The sequence below is a fragment of the Magnolia sinica genome, chromosome 17 (assembly GCF_029962835.1).
Source record: "Magnolia sinica isolate HGM2019 chromosome 17, MsV1, whole genome shotgun sequence".
Lineage (NCBI taxonomy): Eukaryota > Viridiplantae > Streptophyta > Magnoliopsida > Magnoliales > Magnoliaceae > Magnolia > Magnolia sinica.
Window position 1 is genome coordinate 1,599,894 of NC_080589.1, and position 17,384 is coordinate 1,617,277.

The 17,384-nt window shown below is 39.4% G+C and overlaps 1 protein-coding gene across 1 annotated transcript; it reads right to left on the reverse strand.

Moving 5' to 3' along the window:
* Window positions 1–452: 452 nt before the first annotated feature.
* LOC131230781 (probable polygalacturonase) lies at window positions 453–5,864 on the reverse strand. The gene is made up of 6 exons (XM_058226748.1): window positions 5,498–5,864; window positions 4,505–4,822; window positions 2,571–2,691; window positions 2,229–2,403; window positions 2,029–2,099; window positions 453–1,379 (listed from the first exon to the last, which is right to left on the reverse strand). Exons 1-6 carry the CDS (start codon window positions 5,507–5,509, stop codon window positions 688–690), a joined length of 1,389 nt encoding a protein of 462 aa, XP_058082731.1. The 5' UTR covers window positions 5,510–5,864; the 3' UTR covers window positions 453–687.
* Window positions 5,865–17,384: the final 11,520 nt, after the last annotated feature.

Below are 17,384 nucleotides of genomic sequence, written 5' to 3' on the forward strand. Positions count from 1 at the left end.
GGGATAGCCCGCTATTAACATGTCCTGCAATGTGTAAGCTGATCATCTTAGAATCGACTCCAGAAGCAAAGGAAGAATTTCCAAGTTCAGGTAAGTGTTAGATAAATTGAGATTTCCATTATACTGATCTATTTGCAATGGTTATTATCTGATCATGAACAATATGTTTCCTGCTCATACATTGCAGGCATTAAACTCATGAGCTAAAACCCACTTTACTTTGTCTGTTTGGATGTAATTTCTCAAACCTCTTCTCATCTCCCACTTGGCAAAATAGGCACCAAAAAGCCAACTCAATGAAAACCAATTGGATTGGTTTTTATCTAGTCGACTGAAAAAGTAGGCATAAAAACCCTTTTGCAAAAACCGCTATTATTTGTTTTTGCAGAAGTGTGTTCGAAGAGGCCCTTAGGATGTTTTACCAAAAAGAGGAACCAAAAAAGGGGGGAATATGTTAGAAGTTCATTGTATTCTCTGTTTTTGATAATTCATTTGATTATTTGTTGCTACCTACAACTTACAAGAAACAAGTCATCCTTGGAATCAGCAGTGCATATTTTTTTTAATTACATAATGAGATAAAGATGGCCAAGCTGAAAAATGGCATGGTTCAATCCTGACCATGAATGGTCACTCTCATGAGCGCTTCACTCTCTTGGTAGCATCATGGCCACAGCGTGATCAGCTTCACAATGCACCCACCAAGGAATTCCCTTCATATGATTCAGGTCCCAAATGATTAAATCCATAACAAGCTGATGAATCCTCCTCTGGAATTCTCTTTCTAAGCAGTTTGCATGGCTGTGGAAAAACAAAGCTAGAATAGCCTCGAATGTGTGAACAGGTCCATGTTGGATCAGATGTTATATTGAGAATGATGTTGGATAGGCAAATGTTGAGGAAATCATCCCCTTCTATGCCCTGTAGAAGGCCTGCCCGGCTGATGTTTTCTCCTATCATATCATTGAATGTGATTCTGTTAATGATGGGAAGTGCTTTTGGGTCATACTTATCATCTGGGTGCTCACCATATTGGCTACTGAATCTGATGGCTATCTCTACATTCGTCATGATCACATTGGAAATGTAAACGTTGCGGATGTAACCGCCCCGGCCTGGTGCTGTTTTGATTCTGATACCACTTTTTGAATTGAAGAGCTGGAGACCCAATATGTGAATTTCTGAGATACCGCCAGACATCTCGCTCCCGAGTGCAACACCGGCGCTGGATGGAGTTTCTCCAGTGATGCGACGGATGGTTATGTTTGAGCTTGGTCGAGCATAAGAAATGCCGTACTCGTCCCACCCACTTTTAATTGAGATAAGATCATCGCCAGTACGAATGTAACAGTCTTCAATGCAGACATCATTCGACGAATCTGAATGCATTTACAAAAGTAGGATCAGAGCTACACCGTATGGAGCCAACACAGTTTGAGGCATGCATGGTGATTCACTGAGTGAGAGAAGAAGTGACGTGCATGCATGGTGATTCACGGAGTGAGGGAAGAAGTGACATTTAGGAATTTGATTGTATGTACATGGGGATCCTTAAACAGTAAAATCTGGAAATTTTCAAAACTTAAGCTTATGCATCCTAAAAAATCGCTAAAAAAGGGAACCGTGTGTGTACCAACAGATGCGATTAAAGTTGGATTAAACTATGAAGTTGTTATGGGATTTGATGCTTAAATAGTAGGATTTTAACAGTGCTATAGCATGCAAAATGGAACAGATGAGGCACGCTCGGAGATCAAGTTGAATTGAAATCATTAGTCCAATAAAGGGGATATAAACAAACTCCAATTTCCTTAGTATTCATATTGGGGGTTGCTGCTCCAAATTGCAATCACAGTACTATCAAGCTGGACTTGAAAGAAGCCTAACTGCAGTTTGATTAAGCAGAATGTGCAGTTTGATTAAGCAGAATGTTTGCGATTCAATTCACTTGCGCATCCAAATGGCAGCCCAAAAAAGCAGTTGATAGAAATGGCATTTCACCTGATTAAAAAGGCTGCATTCACTCACCTGGATCAATTCCATCCGTATTTGGAGAATCAAGAGGAGCAAGGATTGTGACATTGTGAACATGGACTTGGCTGTTCATCCACCAAAAATAGTCTCAACTCTCCCCTAACACATAAAACTCCAATCGTGCATCGATTGACGGAACCCCAAAAGTCGATGAACAAGGAAGACAAATGCAATAAACCCTTGGAGTGACAAACCTGCAATATACGGGGTGGATGGCCCAAAACGGCGAGTTTGAGAAGGTTAAGTTTGAGATAACCACCTCAGTCGAGTGCATGAACTCAACAAGATGCGGACGTGTGTAGTTCAACGTGTGGTTTGTGAACCAGTCCCACCAGACACAGCCTTGACCATCAACAGTTCCATTCTCACCTGAAACATGAAATGATCGAAATCATAACAGAGACAATCTCATACTTACTCATCATCTATTTTTTGTTGTAGAATTCATTTCAAGAACCAAAAGACAACACAAAAAAGAGCTGCCCAGGTTAGAAAGAATCAAATCTTTGAGGTGAATTGGCCGGAATGATACTGACCTGTTATTACGACATCTGTCAGATTGTATCCGTAAATGAGGCTTTGATGCCTTCGGCCCGGTAGCTCCCTACCTCGGCCATATGATGGCAATGGGTCAATGACCGGCCAATCACTAGAGTCCTGAAAACAGACTTGTGTCAGGTATTTGCAATGGAGATGAATTCCATACATCATATGGATTAGTGTGAAGCCCATGGACTGCTAGATGATTCTTGCGTCATTCACCAGTAGATTTAGATATATTGCATGAATTTTAGATTCACAAAGGCATTCGCTCAAACCTGACAAAATATTGCAAACTGATTTAGGCTGCGTTTGGATGTGCTATTGAATTGAGTTGCAATCACTGGTTCAATAGAGGGGAAGTGAACAAATTGTAGTTACCATAATATTCATAATGTGGAAGTAGATGTTTGCTCGAATACATCCTGATGTTAATGTTGTTAAAATCGTTATTGTATAGCAAATCGTAATGGGTTGAATCGTAAATTGTAAGAATTTTTTATGATTTTCTTAAAAATATAAATAAATCAGAAAAAATTTAAAACTTACCAATCATCCTTTTGCCATTAATATGCACCAAGTAGTACCATGTCATGATGGTGTTAAAGGATTCTTAACTTTCCTTCTCTTTTTTTTTTTTTGTCTTTCAAGAAATTTTCCTTAAAAAATATACAATGATCCTTTAATAATTTATGTTCTTGTTACCTTTCTTGAATCCAGAATCGCATTAGAAAAATGGCATTTGATTATATAGACCGACAAAAAAGACATTTTGATTTCTAACCATCATTCCACGATAAATAAGTCAACATGATCATACCCATCCATAAAAACATTTCAGATGAGTCATGCATCAATTTTGTGTTTTGACCAATTAAGAAGTAAGAAATCATTAAAAAAAAAACTCTACGATTTAAGGTTGAATACAATATGTATCATTTAATCTCTTATAAAGAACAAAATGAACTAATTTACCTTTTCTAAACGATTCTTTTTATTTTGTTGAAAGGTTTTTTTTTTTTTTCTATATGATTCTTAAAGCCCCAACCAATTTAAAAACATAAAATGGAAGCCAAGTGAAGCTTAAAACAGAAGAAAACAAGTATAATTTGAATCGTAAATTGGGATTTGAATTGTAAATCGAAGGATTCAAATCATAAAATTGTAGGATTCATATAAAAAGGGATTCAAATCGTTTTGCTTAAGATCCGACTCGAATCGTAAATCATAAATCGTAGAATTTTGACAACACTGCCCGACATATTGCAATGTGATATGTCAGGACTGCAGCCTTTGAATCCGGATCATCTTCCAATGATCCAAAGTTGATATGATGAGTTTCAAATTGTATGGTGGATAACAAATAAAATTTCTTGAATTGGATGATTTCAACCAATTGAAATCTCTCTCTTTTGCTTTGAAAACGGACAGTCACCATTGGCTTTGTTTAATCAAAGGGTTGAAATATTCAATCTGATAAATGTTTCGAGCATCGCAATCTAAGGGCTGCCCTATCACATAAACAGTTTGGGTCATTGAAAAAAGCCCAATTCAAATGGATAATATCCCGATGTATCATATTGCAATTCTTCAGGATGTTTTTGAGCAAACCTCTGTAGAAGTATCCCTCAACTTGCAGTTGCACCTGTTTGGTATTCAACTTGAGACTAATGTAATTAATTGCGAATCTTAGCATACTTCCTCAATACAGATAGAAAGGAAGGTAAATTCGGTATGGTCATTTCCACTCGGACTAAATATTTTGCAATTCAATTCAATGACGCATGCAAAAGCAACCTAAGATTTCAGTGGGGAATTGTTGAACTGTGTATCTCAAACACAAATCAAATAGCCATGTTAAACACCCATTTGCATACATAGCAAAAACTACATATGTTACAACAAAGAAATACCAGGCGTGGAGACTTACCGTCGATCCGAGTATTACCGCTCCCTCATCCAGATGCAATGTGAGATGGCTGATGAGACTGAAACTTCCAGTCAACCACCTCCCAGCTGGCACAAAAAGCTGAGCGCCACCCTTGTCGGCAAATGAATGAAGATAAAATATTGCATTCACGAATGCATTTGTGTTGAGTGTGATTCCATCTCCAACAGCACCGAATTCGGTTATTGTAACGTTGTGAGGTCGAAATGCCCTTGCCCATGAGTTGTTGCATTGTGAGCTGCCATTGACAGCCCATGGAGCCTCACTGATCGTTGCGAGTACCAGAAGCACTTCCAGTAGCTGAAAGAAAATTAAACTAGAATTACCACCAAAATCCCAGTTTATGAATTGACTGTGTTCATACAAAGAATTTCATTCATAAATGCATTCGCATCCTCGCTAATTTCAAGCTCAATAAACTCATAAAGAAGGAGATCCAACTGCACATGCTCTTTACAGTAATTTGCTCTTATATCGGCTGCGAATTCACACGTATTAGGTAATTCAGAGAGCTTACCATGGTCTAATTAACCAAAATCATGTAAGGGAAAAACTGTAAAAAGAACCCAAATTAAGAACACTGTATCCTGTTAAAAGAAAAATATTTTTGAACCAATCAAGATCCAAGAAAATGCAACTTTTGGAGAATTGAATTCCGGCCCCCAAATGGGTATCCAAAAGCGGCCCAAAACTTCCAATCCAAATCACCCTAGGATAAATCCTGACCACTTGAACTACAAGCAACCCACGAAAAAAAAAGAAGTCTACTTTACAAACATCAAAGAAATTCCAACCCCAGAAAAATGAAAAAGAAAAGTTAAATTTTTTTTTTTTTTTTAAATCCATCAATTTCTCAACTTATTTTCTTACAGCAAGCATAACAAACCTCCCCCAACAAAAAAAATGAAAAAAGAAAAAAAGAAAAAAAAAAGAAAAGAAAAAAAAAAAAGGAACAGTCCCAGTCAACCTACTTACAGATCTCCTCATATGACTAAGATCTGTTCTTCCCTTGCACCAGCCCAAACAAAACCTCTCCTCCTTCTCAAAAGAAAAACCCAATAAAACGCATTGAGAATCTCTGGGTGGAGGATCTGATCAACACTGTCAGCAGGATCCAAGTGATTAGATGGGCCTTTGAGAGCCACCACCCAATGAAAATCATGACACTGACCGTTGCTGCCCGCCAAAGAACACACAGTCCTGGGGCCCACCACCCAAGATGATCCCTGTTTTTACTGAGCTTCTACTTGAAAATTCTGCCAGAATAGAGAACACCCAGATGGAGTTCATGCATCTGGAGCTAAAAAATCCATTGAAAATCAGCGGTGCAGAGAAAGCTGCTTTTGGGGGGTTGGAGAGATTTTCGGATGGTGGGTCTTCTCTCTCTCTAAACAGAGATTAAGGTGCATGTAATCTCATGCAAGAGTCATCTGATTTAAGTGGGAAAATCCATAAAAAATAAGGTGCATGTACAAGTGGGCCCCATCGTATAGTGATCCAGATCATTCGACTGTTTGGCCCCAGCATCGATTGACCATCCTAGCCGCTAAATGTTGGGTCTTTCTTTGATTCGAAATTGGACCTTTTATGATCTCTCTTCTCAACCGTCTATTTGCTGGCCACACAACGAAAGGTTATGATTGTTCCCTGTAGAGGAGATTTTTGGGAGCGGATTAGGTGACTGTGGGGCCCACTGTGGCGTATGTTACTACATCCACGCCATCCATCCGTATTGAAAGCTTATTTTAGGGAATGATCCAGAAAATGAAGCAGATCCAAATCTTAGGTAGACCATAACAAAGGAAACAATGGTAATCCATCATTAAAACTTCTTGTGGGCCACAAAAGTTTTGGATCAAACTGATATTTGTGTGGTCTCTTCATCCAGATCTTTGTGACCTTATCAACAAACTGGATGGCAAATAAACATTCCGGTGGCCCCATGAAATTTTTAATAGTAGGGTTTCAATCCTTTCTGCTATCTATGACATGGTCATAGAAAATTTGTATCTACTTCATCTTTTGGTCATGTCCTAAAATAAGCTTTCAAAGTGGTTATACTTAGATTCAAAAAATTTTAATAGTAGGGTTTCAATCCTTCTTGTTATCTATGACATGGTCATAGAAAATTTGTATCTACTTCATCTTTTGGTCATGTCCTAAAATAAGCTTTCAAAGTGGTTATACTTAGATTCAAAGTGCATATATCATTGTAAGCCCCGTGGTCAAGGATCCCATCCACCTCGATGGATCAGGTCTCACCTAATCCACTCTCACCCATTGAGGTGGGCCCCATCAGGCCAATGTTCTAGATCACTGAACCATAATGCCACCTGCACAAACTGAAACACCCAAAATGGAGCTAATTAGATCCGGCCCTGTGGAGCCCACTTTGATACATGTAATTTGAGAAATAATTTTAGGACAACCTAAAAAATGAAATAAATTTAAATCTCATGTGAACCCAACCATAGGAAAACAGTGATTGATTATTAATAATTTATAATGGACTACAAAAGTTTTGACATAGTCGAATATATTTCACTATTTTATTTTATTTTTTTGCCTAAGTTATGAAATGATCTGAGAAAATGGATGAATGGTATGAATATAAAACACATGTATCAAGATGGTATATAAAGGACCCAACTGTCACCTAATGTGGTCCCATGGTGCGGTGCTAAGGGCCCACCTTGATGTATGTATTGTGTATGCATGTTATTCATTTGTTTTTCTAACTAATTTTTGTAAGAATTCTATAGGGTCAGCCTTATTGATCAACTGTCTGAATTATCCTAAAGGTTGGACTGTGTAAATGAGTAAATTAGTGAGCCTCACTTTAGTGTCATCCGCGTGGTGTATTTGCGTATACAATTAGGATTGGACAAGTGTGGAGCCATGTGAGAGACTTGTGATGGGTTTTAAACTCTCTTTCCCCATCAACTATATAACATAGATGGGTCCTTGATCCTATTATATTCTATTTTAGCCATGTCCTTTTAAATTGTTTGTCCCCTCCATTTGTCACCATCTTCCTTGCACAGCCAAATCCGTGGGCTAATTCCGCATATCACATAAGTCTCACAATTTTAGGTTACAAGGCTCGAAATGAAATAGATCTAAATCTCAGGTGGGACATGCCGTGGAAACAGTGCTGAAATGAAACAGATCTAAATTTCAGGCGGGAAACAGTGGTGATTGAACGTCCTATCCTTTAAAATCTGCTGGCCGGCCACTAAGTTTTGGATAATTCTAATATTTGTATTTTTCCTTCATCTAGGTCTGTATACCGAATTAAGAAATTTTTATTGGTGGGCGTTTAATCACCATTATTTCGTATAGTGGGGTTTAACTGAGATTTGGATCTGCTTATTTTTTAGCTAATGCTCTAAAATGAGCTGTCGAAACGGATGGACGGCTTGGATATAAAATAGATTTGGTACTCGGCTACCACTTTAGTTTGTGTAAATTACAGAAATACCCCGTGACCATTTCAATGATACGAAAGGGTAAAAAAGAAGAAGAAAGGAAGGATGAGGACCGCATAATATCCGCTTTGACCCAACGAAAATTATACAAAATGACAAAACTACCCCTTCTGTTTTTTCTCCGAATGCACTGTATCTCCATTATGATGCTCGACGACTCTCTTTCTTCAGCGACGTGAAATTGAAGATCTGGAGGGACAAATTGACCATTTTACCCAGTAGATGGTCTAAGAACTGTTTTACCCTTTAAAGATTTTGGCACCCAACAGTGGGGATAGAGCTGGGCATCGAGTCGAGTCCGACCAAGTTAGGGCTGACCCGACTCGATCCGGTTTTGAAATATGCTTGACCCAAACTCGACTCCACTCGATACCGAGTCCAGCATGCCTTAACTAATCCAAGTTCGGGTCTAGCCTAGATTAATCCGGACCGAGTCTGACGCGGTCAAAAGTACCGAGTTGGTTTGAGTTGGCACCGAGTTGGTTCGGGAGATGAGGTAGGGAGGGAGTAGAGAGGAGAGAGGAGGAGGAGGAAGGTGGTAATGGTGGTGGGTGGCTTCCGAGTTTGGAAGAGGAGGGAGGGAGGGAGGGAGTGGAGAGGAGAGAGAGGAGGAGGAGGTGGTGATGGTGGTGGGTGGTTGCCAGGCTTGGAATAGGAGGATGATGGAGGGAGAGAGAGAGTTTGAGATCGGTTCAGGTCGAGGTCGGGTACGGCGTATAGGGTTAAGAATCCGAGTTGAGTCGGTTTCAGATTGAGTCGAGTCTGACCGGATAGAGTTTTGGGTCAAGTTTGGTTGAGTTACTAGGTCACTCGAACTCGACTCGGTTTGAATTCGGATTGGGCGAAACTTACTCGATTTGGATCGACTCACTAATTCGGTTCAGGTCAAGTCAAGTTTGAACAAGTCGAACGAGTTAAGTTGGGTGAATTGAGTCATCCGGTGCCCAATTTATGTAAGGGTGGCTATGGGCTGGATGCGCATTGCGCGTGCCCCCACTATATGTTCATGTGGTTTGAAGTTATGTGGGGCTCACAAAGATGCGTATGACAAATCCACTCTGTCCATCAGTTTTTTCAGGACCAAAACAAGACAAGAGCCCAAAATTCAAGCAGATCCAAAATTCAGGTGGGCCACACCACATGAAGCAGCCAGGATTGGAGGCCCACCATTGGTGGGGCCCATAGAAATTATGTCAGGATGATGCTTGTGCCCATAGTTTATATGAGTGGTAATAATCCTATGAACAGTTTGGATGACATATGAGCAACGTGGTCGGCTCTAGAAAGGTTTCAATGGCAGGTGTTCCCTATCTCACTGTTTCCTGCAACATGGCCCACCTGAGTTTTGGAGCTATATAATTTTTTGGAATCCTATCCTATTGTGATGTTGAAAAAAGGATGGACAAAGTAAATTTGTCACAAGCATTCATGTCGGCCCACGTAACTTTAGATACTGGTAATTGAGCTCACAAGAAACTTGTCCTTATTGTACCTATTAGATGGACAAATGACCATTCTATCCCTTAAAGATTTTGTCATCTAAGATTATGGGTCATAGTCTGGCCCAGCTAGGGTTAGGCCACCTTAGCCCTAATTGGCCGACAATGACCTGCACTAAAAACAAGGATGCGGATTGTTGAGTGATGTATTTGTCTATCCATGCTGTTCATCCCTCATTTTAAGGTATGTGCACAAAAATGAGGTAGATCCAACACTTAAGTGGACCACACCAAATAATAAGCATGGGTTGCATTAAATGCAAGAGTCATTTTTAGCATGGTCCACTTGAGCATTGGATTTGCCTCATTTTTGTGCACATACTTAAAACTGATCTTAGCGAAGGGACAGATGGCATGAATAAATAGAAACATCATGGTAGGCCCACTTATATAACTGTCCATTTGTGGTTAGAGACAGGTGGGGCTAGGACGCAATCTGCATCTTAAAAACAAGTGTCTTTTAAGATGCACATGTGATGGTATAAATGCTCTAAATGGTTCATTCTTTTTTGTGCAATGGTGGCCTATTTGATATTTGATCTAAACCCTTTGTCATTGGTCCAACCCTTACATTGGACCTAGGGTTGAAAGTCGGGTGGGTTGGGTCGGATTGGTGCTCAACCCTATCTCAACCCAAGGTTCCTATACCTCGACCCAACCCAACCCAACCTAACCTAGGGTTGGGAAATCTCAACCCAACCTCAACCCAAGCGGGCTCGGTGGGGTTGGTCAGGTGGATACATGCCAATATTTTTGCTATTACATTAGTCTATTACATTTTAATACACATTTTATTTTTTGTACCTATAATTTTATTAATTATATATGTAATTATTCACCATAAAGAACTTCATTTTTTCTAAATAAATAAACTAAAATATAGGACAACTACTCCTTTAAAGTCGCATTGTGTAGCACACAATCTATTTGGGAGAGAGAAATCCGATGTATCTTGTTGGCTTGAGTCATTGGAAATGATGTGAACTAATGAGACCCAATAGCATTGGAATTTCTCATGCCTTCAACATAGACGATTTACACTCAATTATAATTTTGAAGTAACTTATATTCCAGTTGGGTTTGGGTTGGGCAATCCTAGACCTTGGGTTGGGTTGGGTTGTGCAATCCTAGACCTTAACTCGAGCCTTAACCAAGTTTTAATGAGTTAGTGTGTGTATAGCCCAAGCCTGAAACTAAACCCGATACACCCTGTTAGAACCCAACCTAATGTCAAGTCGGTCATGGGTCGGCCAGGTTGAACCTGCCCAACTTTCAGCCCTAATTGGACCTACATTTCAAGCTCTAAGGCTCAGCCCTTAGGCCAAGTTTAGGAGCTAAAGCCTTGGCTACAGAAGTTGGGCCACCTTATAAAAGAACACATTCCACTTGTTCTTATTGGACCATGAGGGCAAATTTGGAATTAAGATATCCAACGAAAAGCAACATCAGTACAAAATAAAAAATAAAAAAATGACAAAGGAAAGCCAAGTTAGAAAAGAAAAGTTACGGTCAGGGGAGTAAAAATCTAGGAGGAAAGCGATTAGTAGGTATGATTAAGATTCTCCCAGGGAATAGGTTGTCATTTCAATCTTTATTATATTTTTATTAATCCAAGGATATTTTAACTAAGAGAATGCCTACGTCCATTTGGATGGACCATAAGTTATGGTCCGCTTAGCAGATAACTTCCAACCTTTCATGCGCACATAACATCTAGACCGTCCAATAGATTTAACCTATCTTTATGATCACCTTGTGCAAAAAACAGCCACATCCTCTAATCATGTGGACCACAATTTGTTTTTTATTATTTATAAGAGGTTGGACTTTATTTTTCATGGGTGGCCCACCTGATGAATGAATGGGCTTGATTTTTTGATAAGGTGATCCTCAAGGTGGGGCCAATCTATTGGAAAGGTTGGATGTCTGAGATAGGTTGGAAGTTATCCACTATATGGCTAGTAAATTAGGGTTAGTTCGACTTGAGAGCTTTTTTATTAGTTATTAATAAAAGGTCATAAGCGTCCAAAAATAGATAATGGCAGTTTATTTATTTGTTTTATTAATATAAGGGCATAAATGCCCAACAGGGTACTCCAGCCAATTTCAACAACGCCGTTTGTTCTCTCCCGTATTATTTCGGTACTCTGGCAGAGCGCGATGATTCGTTCATACACATTCATTCAAATTGGCCACGTGGTATACATGGATCTCAATTAGTATCCAAATTCCGGGACACGCTGTGGATAGATCATAACCCACAGATCTGATTTGGATGAATAATGCTATAAACTCTGATTGAATTTGGACCATTGAATAATTTCATTTTTTAAAGTCTAACAGAGTACGGTAATTGATACGCAGGAACCAACAAAATTGTATGCATGGAATGCAACTAACCAACTCAAACCGTCCAAATCATCTGTACTGTTTTGGATAGATCATGGACCCAAAATTATTCTGATTTCAATATCTATCTAAAGACTATCTGTGGACATTTGATGGGCGGTTAAGATGAAAAAAATCTAACGGTTTGGTTCCTGCGTATCAATCAGAGGTTAGGATTTTTCCACAAATCTGATTTGGGGAGGTTGATCTTATCTGCAATGGGTACATAAATTCAAAAGATTTTGTTCGAATCAATACATGCCACGTGTACAGTTTTTATGGGTGAATACGTATCAACTGTCTTACTCTGCCCGCCGGCGTGGAATAGCTCCACTTGTCAGATAGCACGTTATTCCCGGGAACGGATTGGCTAGTGGCTACTCCCCTTTGCCACCAGCCAATGGCTGATAGTCGGTGCTCTGTGGGACCCACTATGATGTATGTGTTTCATCCATGCCGTCCATCTGTTTTTTCCAGATTATTTTATGCTATGGGACTAAAAATTAGATATATCAAATTTCAAATGGACCACATTATAAGAAACAGTTTTGAATGAGAGTCGACCATTAAAAACCTTTTAGGGGCATAAAAGTTTTGGATCAAGCTGATCTTTGTTTTTTAAGTTCTTCTGAGCCTGTATGATCTAATAAACAGATTGGATGTCAAGTAAATAGTACAGTGGGCCTTAGGAGGATTTTACTTGTGCATATCCAATCATTATTGTTTTCCTATGGTGTGGTCCAAATGAGATTTATATTCCTCTAAAATTTTAGATGCCCAATAAAATGATCTGTAAAAATGGATGAACGGAATGGATGAAACACATACATTATGAAGGGGCCCTCAGCCACCGGGCTGGTGGCAGGGATAGTAGCCAAATCCGTTTCCGTTATTCCCATGTGGATTTTAGAGAAATTTGCGACTGTACGACCCATCTATGCCCATTTACATTTGTACGCCCACTTCGTTTTTCTCCAGCAAGAATAAGCCCCATGCGTACGGACGGCTTCTAAAAAGTCGAAAATGCCCGTGCTTTTCCATCCGAAGGAGGATCGGCCGGTGCTCGAAGACGAGCGCTGACGCTCCTCGAACTCCGAGTTGTACGAACGGTTCAAAAGATATCAAAATTACATGTGCCCCACAATTATGTATTTATTATATCCACGATGTTCATCCATATTTCGAGATCATTTACGAGAATTATCAAAAAAAAAAAAAAAAATTCATACCCAGAGATCAGCTAGACAACACCACAAAGACCAGTGGGAAAATGGATTTTCACCGTTAAAAATCTTGTAGGGCCCACCATAACATTTATTTTCCATCCAATCTATTGATAAGCTCACAAAGACTTGGATGAGGAGGAAAAACAAATTTCATAATGATTCAAAACTTTTGTAACCCTTGAGAGGGTTTCAATGGCCTTTTACGATGTGGTCCACTTGATAGTTAGATCTGTCTTATTTTTCATCTCAAGCCTTAATATGAGCTCGCCAAATAGATGGAAGGTTTGGATATAACACAGACCTCATAATGGGACCCACAAAAGCAATGAAAATTCCCTGGTAAAAAAAAAAAAAAAAAAAAAAGCCCAGACTGTCGGGGGCAGTGCCGTGCCAGTCTGACAGATTTTATTTTATTTTTTTTTCGGGGAGAACTTTTTCGCCTTACATTTTTCTCTAATACATAATTATGTAAATATGTATATATAAGTATATAACAATATTTTTCTATCTTTTAATTCATTTATTTGTCTATTTATTTAACAAGCATATCTCCTAAACTAGAATGAGTTACTTAACGTACCACATATGATTTTGGGGTAGGAGAAGCTAATTTAGCCAACCAACATAGTTATTTTCCAAGATTCCATCGGGTCGATGGTCAAAAATCCATTTCATTCACTTCGTGGTCAATTTCATTCATTTTATTCACTTTGCGGTCAATTCGCTTTACTTCACGGTCATTTCTATGCATTTCATGGTCATTTCTGGCGATTCTGTTTAGATTTACGGTCATTTCCATGCACTACACAGCCAATTCCCTTCACTTCACGGTCATTTCCATGCATTTCATGGTCATTTCGCTTCACTTCATGGTCATTTCTATGCATTTCACGATCAATTCTGACGATTCTGTTTAGATTCACAGTCATTTCCATGCACTTCACGGTCAATTCCCTTCACTTCAGGGTCATTTCCATGCATTTCATGGTCAATTCGCTTCACTTCAAGGTCATTTCCATGCACTTCACAGTCAATTCCCTTCACTTGACGGTCATTTCCACGCATTTCATGGTCAATTCGCTTCACTACACGCTCATTTCCACGCATTTCATTGTCATTTCCAGCGATTCCGTTTAGATTCACGGTCATTTCCATGCACTTCACGGTCAATTGCCTTCACTTCACGGTCATTTCCATGCACTTCACGGTCAATTCCCTTCACTACACGGTCATTTCCATGCATTTCACAGTCATTTTCGGCGATTCCGTTTAGATTCACGGTCATTTCCATGCACTTCACGGTCAACGGTCATTTCCATGCATTTCACGGTCATTTCCGGCGATTCCTTTTAAATTCACGATCATTTCCATGCACTTCACGGTCAATGGTCATTTCCATGTATTTCACGGTCATTTCCGGCGATTCTGTTTAGATTCACGGTCATTTCCATGCACTTCACGGTCAATTGCCTTCACATCACGGTCATTTCCATGCACATCACGGTCAATTCCCTTCACTTCATGGTCATTTCCATGCATTTCACGGTCATTTCCATGCACTTCACGGTCAATTCCCTTCACTTCAGGGTCATTTCCACGCATTTCACGGTCAATTTGCTTCACTTCACGGTCATTTCCATGCATTTCAAGATCATTTTCGGCGATTCCGTTTAGATTCACGGTCATTTCCATGCACTTCACAGTCAATTCCCTTCACTTCACAGTCATTTCCACGCATTTCACGGTCATTTTGTTTCACTTCACGGTCATTTTCATTCATTTCACGGTCATTTTCGGCGATTCCGTTTAGATTCACGGTCATTTCCATGCACTTCACGGTCAATTGCCTTCACTTCACGGTCATTTTCATGCATTTCACGGTCAATTCACTTCACTTCACGGTCATTTCCACACATTTCACGGTCAATTCGCTTCACTTCATGGTCATTTCCATGCATTTCATGGTCATTTCCGGCGATTCCGTTTAGATTCACGGTCATTTCCATGCACTTCACGATAAATTCCATTCACTTCACAGTCATTTCCACGCATTTCATGGTCATTTTACTTTACTTCACGGTCATTTCCATTCATTTCACGGTCATTTCTGGCGATTCTGTTTAGATTCACAGTCATTTGTATGCACTTCATGGTCAATTAGCGTCACTTCACGGTCATTTCCATGCATTTCACGATCAATTCGCTTCACTTCACAGTCATTTCCATGCATTTCACGGTCAATTCGCTTCACTTCTGGGTCATTTCCATGCATTTCACAATCATTTTCGGCAATTCCGTTTAGATTCATGATCATTTCCATGCACTTCACGGTCAATTCCCTTCACTTCATGGTCATTTCCACACATTTCATGGTCAATTCGCTTCACTTCAAGGTCATTTCCATTCATTTCATGGTCATTTCCAGCAATTCCGTTTAGATTCATGGTCATTTCCATGCACTTTACGGTCAATTCTCCTCATTTCATGGTCATTTCCATGCATTTCACGGTCAATTCGCTTCACTTCAGGGTCATTTCAATGCATTTCACGGTCATTTTCGGCGATTCCGTTTAGATTCACGGTCATTTCCATGCACTTCACGGTAAATTCCTTCACTTCACGGTTATTTCCACACATTTCACGGTCAATTCGCTTCACATCACAGTCATTTCCTTTCATTTCACGGTCATTTTCGGCGATTCCATTTAGATTCACGGTCATTTCCATGCACTTCACGGTCAATTCCCTTCACTTCACGGTCATTTCCACGCATTTCACGGTCAATTCGTTTCACTTCACGGTCATTTCCGGCGATTCCATTTAGATTCATGATCATTTCCATGCACTTCACGATCAATTCCCTTCACTTCACGGTCATTTCCACGCATTTCATGGTCAATTTGCTTCACTACACGGTCATTTCCATGCATTTCATGGTCATTTCTGGCGATTCTGTTTAGATTCACGGTCATTTCCATGCACTTCACGGTCAATTACCTTCACTTCATGGTCATTTCCAGGCACTTCGCGCTAATATTTTTGCTATTACATTAGTCTATTATATTTTAATACAAATCTTATTTTTTGTACCTATAATTTTATTAATTATATATGTAATTATTTATCATAAAGAACTTCATTTTTCTAAATAAATAAACTAAAATATAGGTAAATTACTCCTTTGAAGTCGCATTGTGTAGCACACGATCTATTTGGGAGAGAGAAATCCAATGTATCTTGTTAGCTTGAGTCACTCAAAATGATGCGGACTGATGAGACCCGATGGCATTGGAATTTCCAGTGCCTTTAACATAGATGATTTACACTCAATTATAGTTTGTAAGTAACTTACATTTCGATTGGGTTTGGGTTGGGTTGGGTTGGGTTGGGTTGGGCAACCCTAGACCTTAACTCGAGTTCGACCCAAGTTTTAATGAGTTAGTGTCTGTATAGCCTAAGCTTGAAACTGAACCTGACACACCCTGTTAGAACCTAACCCGATGTCAAGTCGGTCATGGATCGACTAGGTTGAACCTGCCCAACTTTTAGCCCTAATTGGACCTACATTTCAAGCTCTAAGGCTCAGCCCTCAGGCCAAGTTTAGGAGCTAAAGCCTTGGCTATCTAAGTTGGGTCACCTGGGTCCTTACTCTTATCCGGGTGGTAGACTCCCAGGAGTTTCAACACCAGGTCAAGGGTTCGAGTACCCATCAGTGGTGAAATCCCACCGCGTGTGTGTGTGCATGTGTAAGCTTGTCTGTGCATGTGTAAAAAATAAATTTTTTTTTAAAAAAAGGGTTGGGCCACCTTATAAAAGAACACATTCCACTTGATCTTATTGGACCATGAGGGCAAATTTGGAATTAAGATATCCAACGAAAAGCAACGTAGTAAAATAAAATAAAAATAAAAATGACAAAGAAAAGCCAAGTTAGAAAAGAAAAGTTACAGTTAGTTAGGGGAGTAAAAATATAGGAGGAAAGCAATTAATAGGTATGATTAAGATTCTCCCAAGGAGTAGGTTGTCATTTCAATCTTTATTATATTTTTATTAATCCAAGGATATTTTAACTAAGAGAATGCCTAAGTCCATTTGGATGGACCATAAGTTATGGTTGCCTAGTAGATAACTTCCAACCTTTCATGTGCACATAACATCTAGACCGTCCAATAGATTTGACCTATCTTTATGATCACCTTGTGCAAAAAACAGCCACATCCTCTAATCATGTGGACCACAATTTGTTTTTTATTATTTATAA

Bases quoted from the DNA above. Each gene is read 5' to 3' on its own strand.
- LOC131230781 (XM_058226748.1), bottom strand. The intron at 2,692-4,504 runs GTAAGTCTCCAC...GTCTGTTTTCAG, and splicing joins CGGTAATACTCGGATCGACG to GACTCTAGTGATTGGCCGGT. The intron at 1,380-2,028 runs GTGAGTGAATGC...AAATGCATTCAG, and splicing joins TACGGATGGAATTGATCCAG to ATTCGTCGAATGATGTCTGC.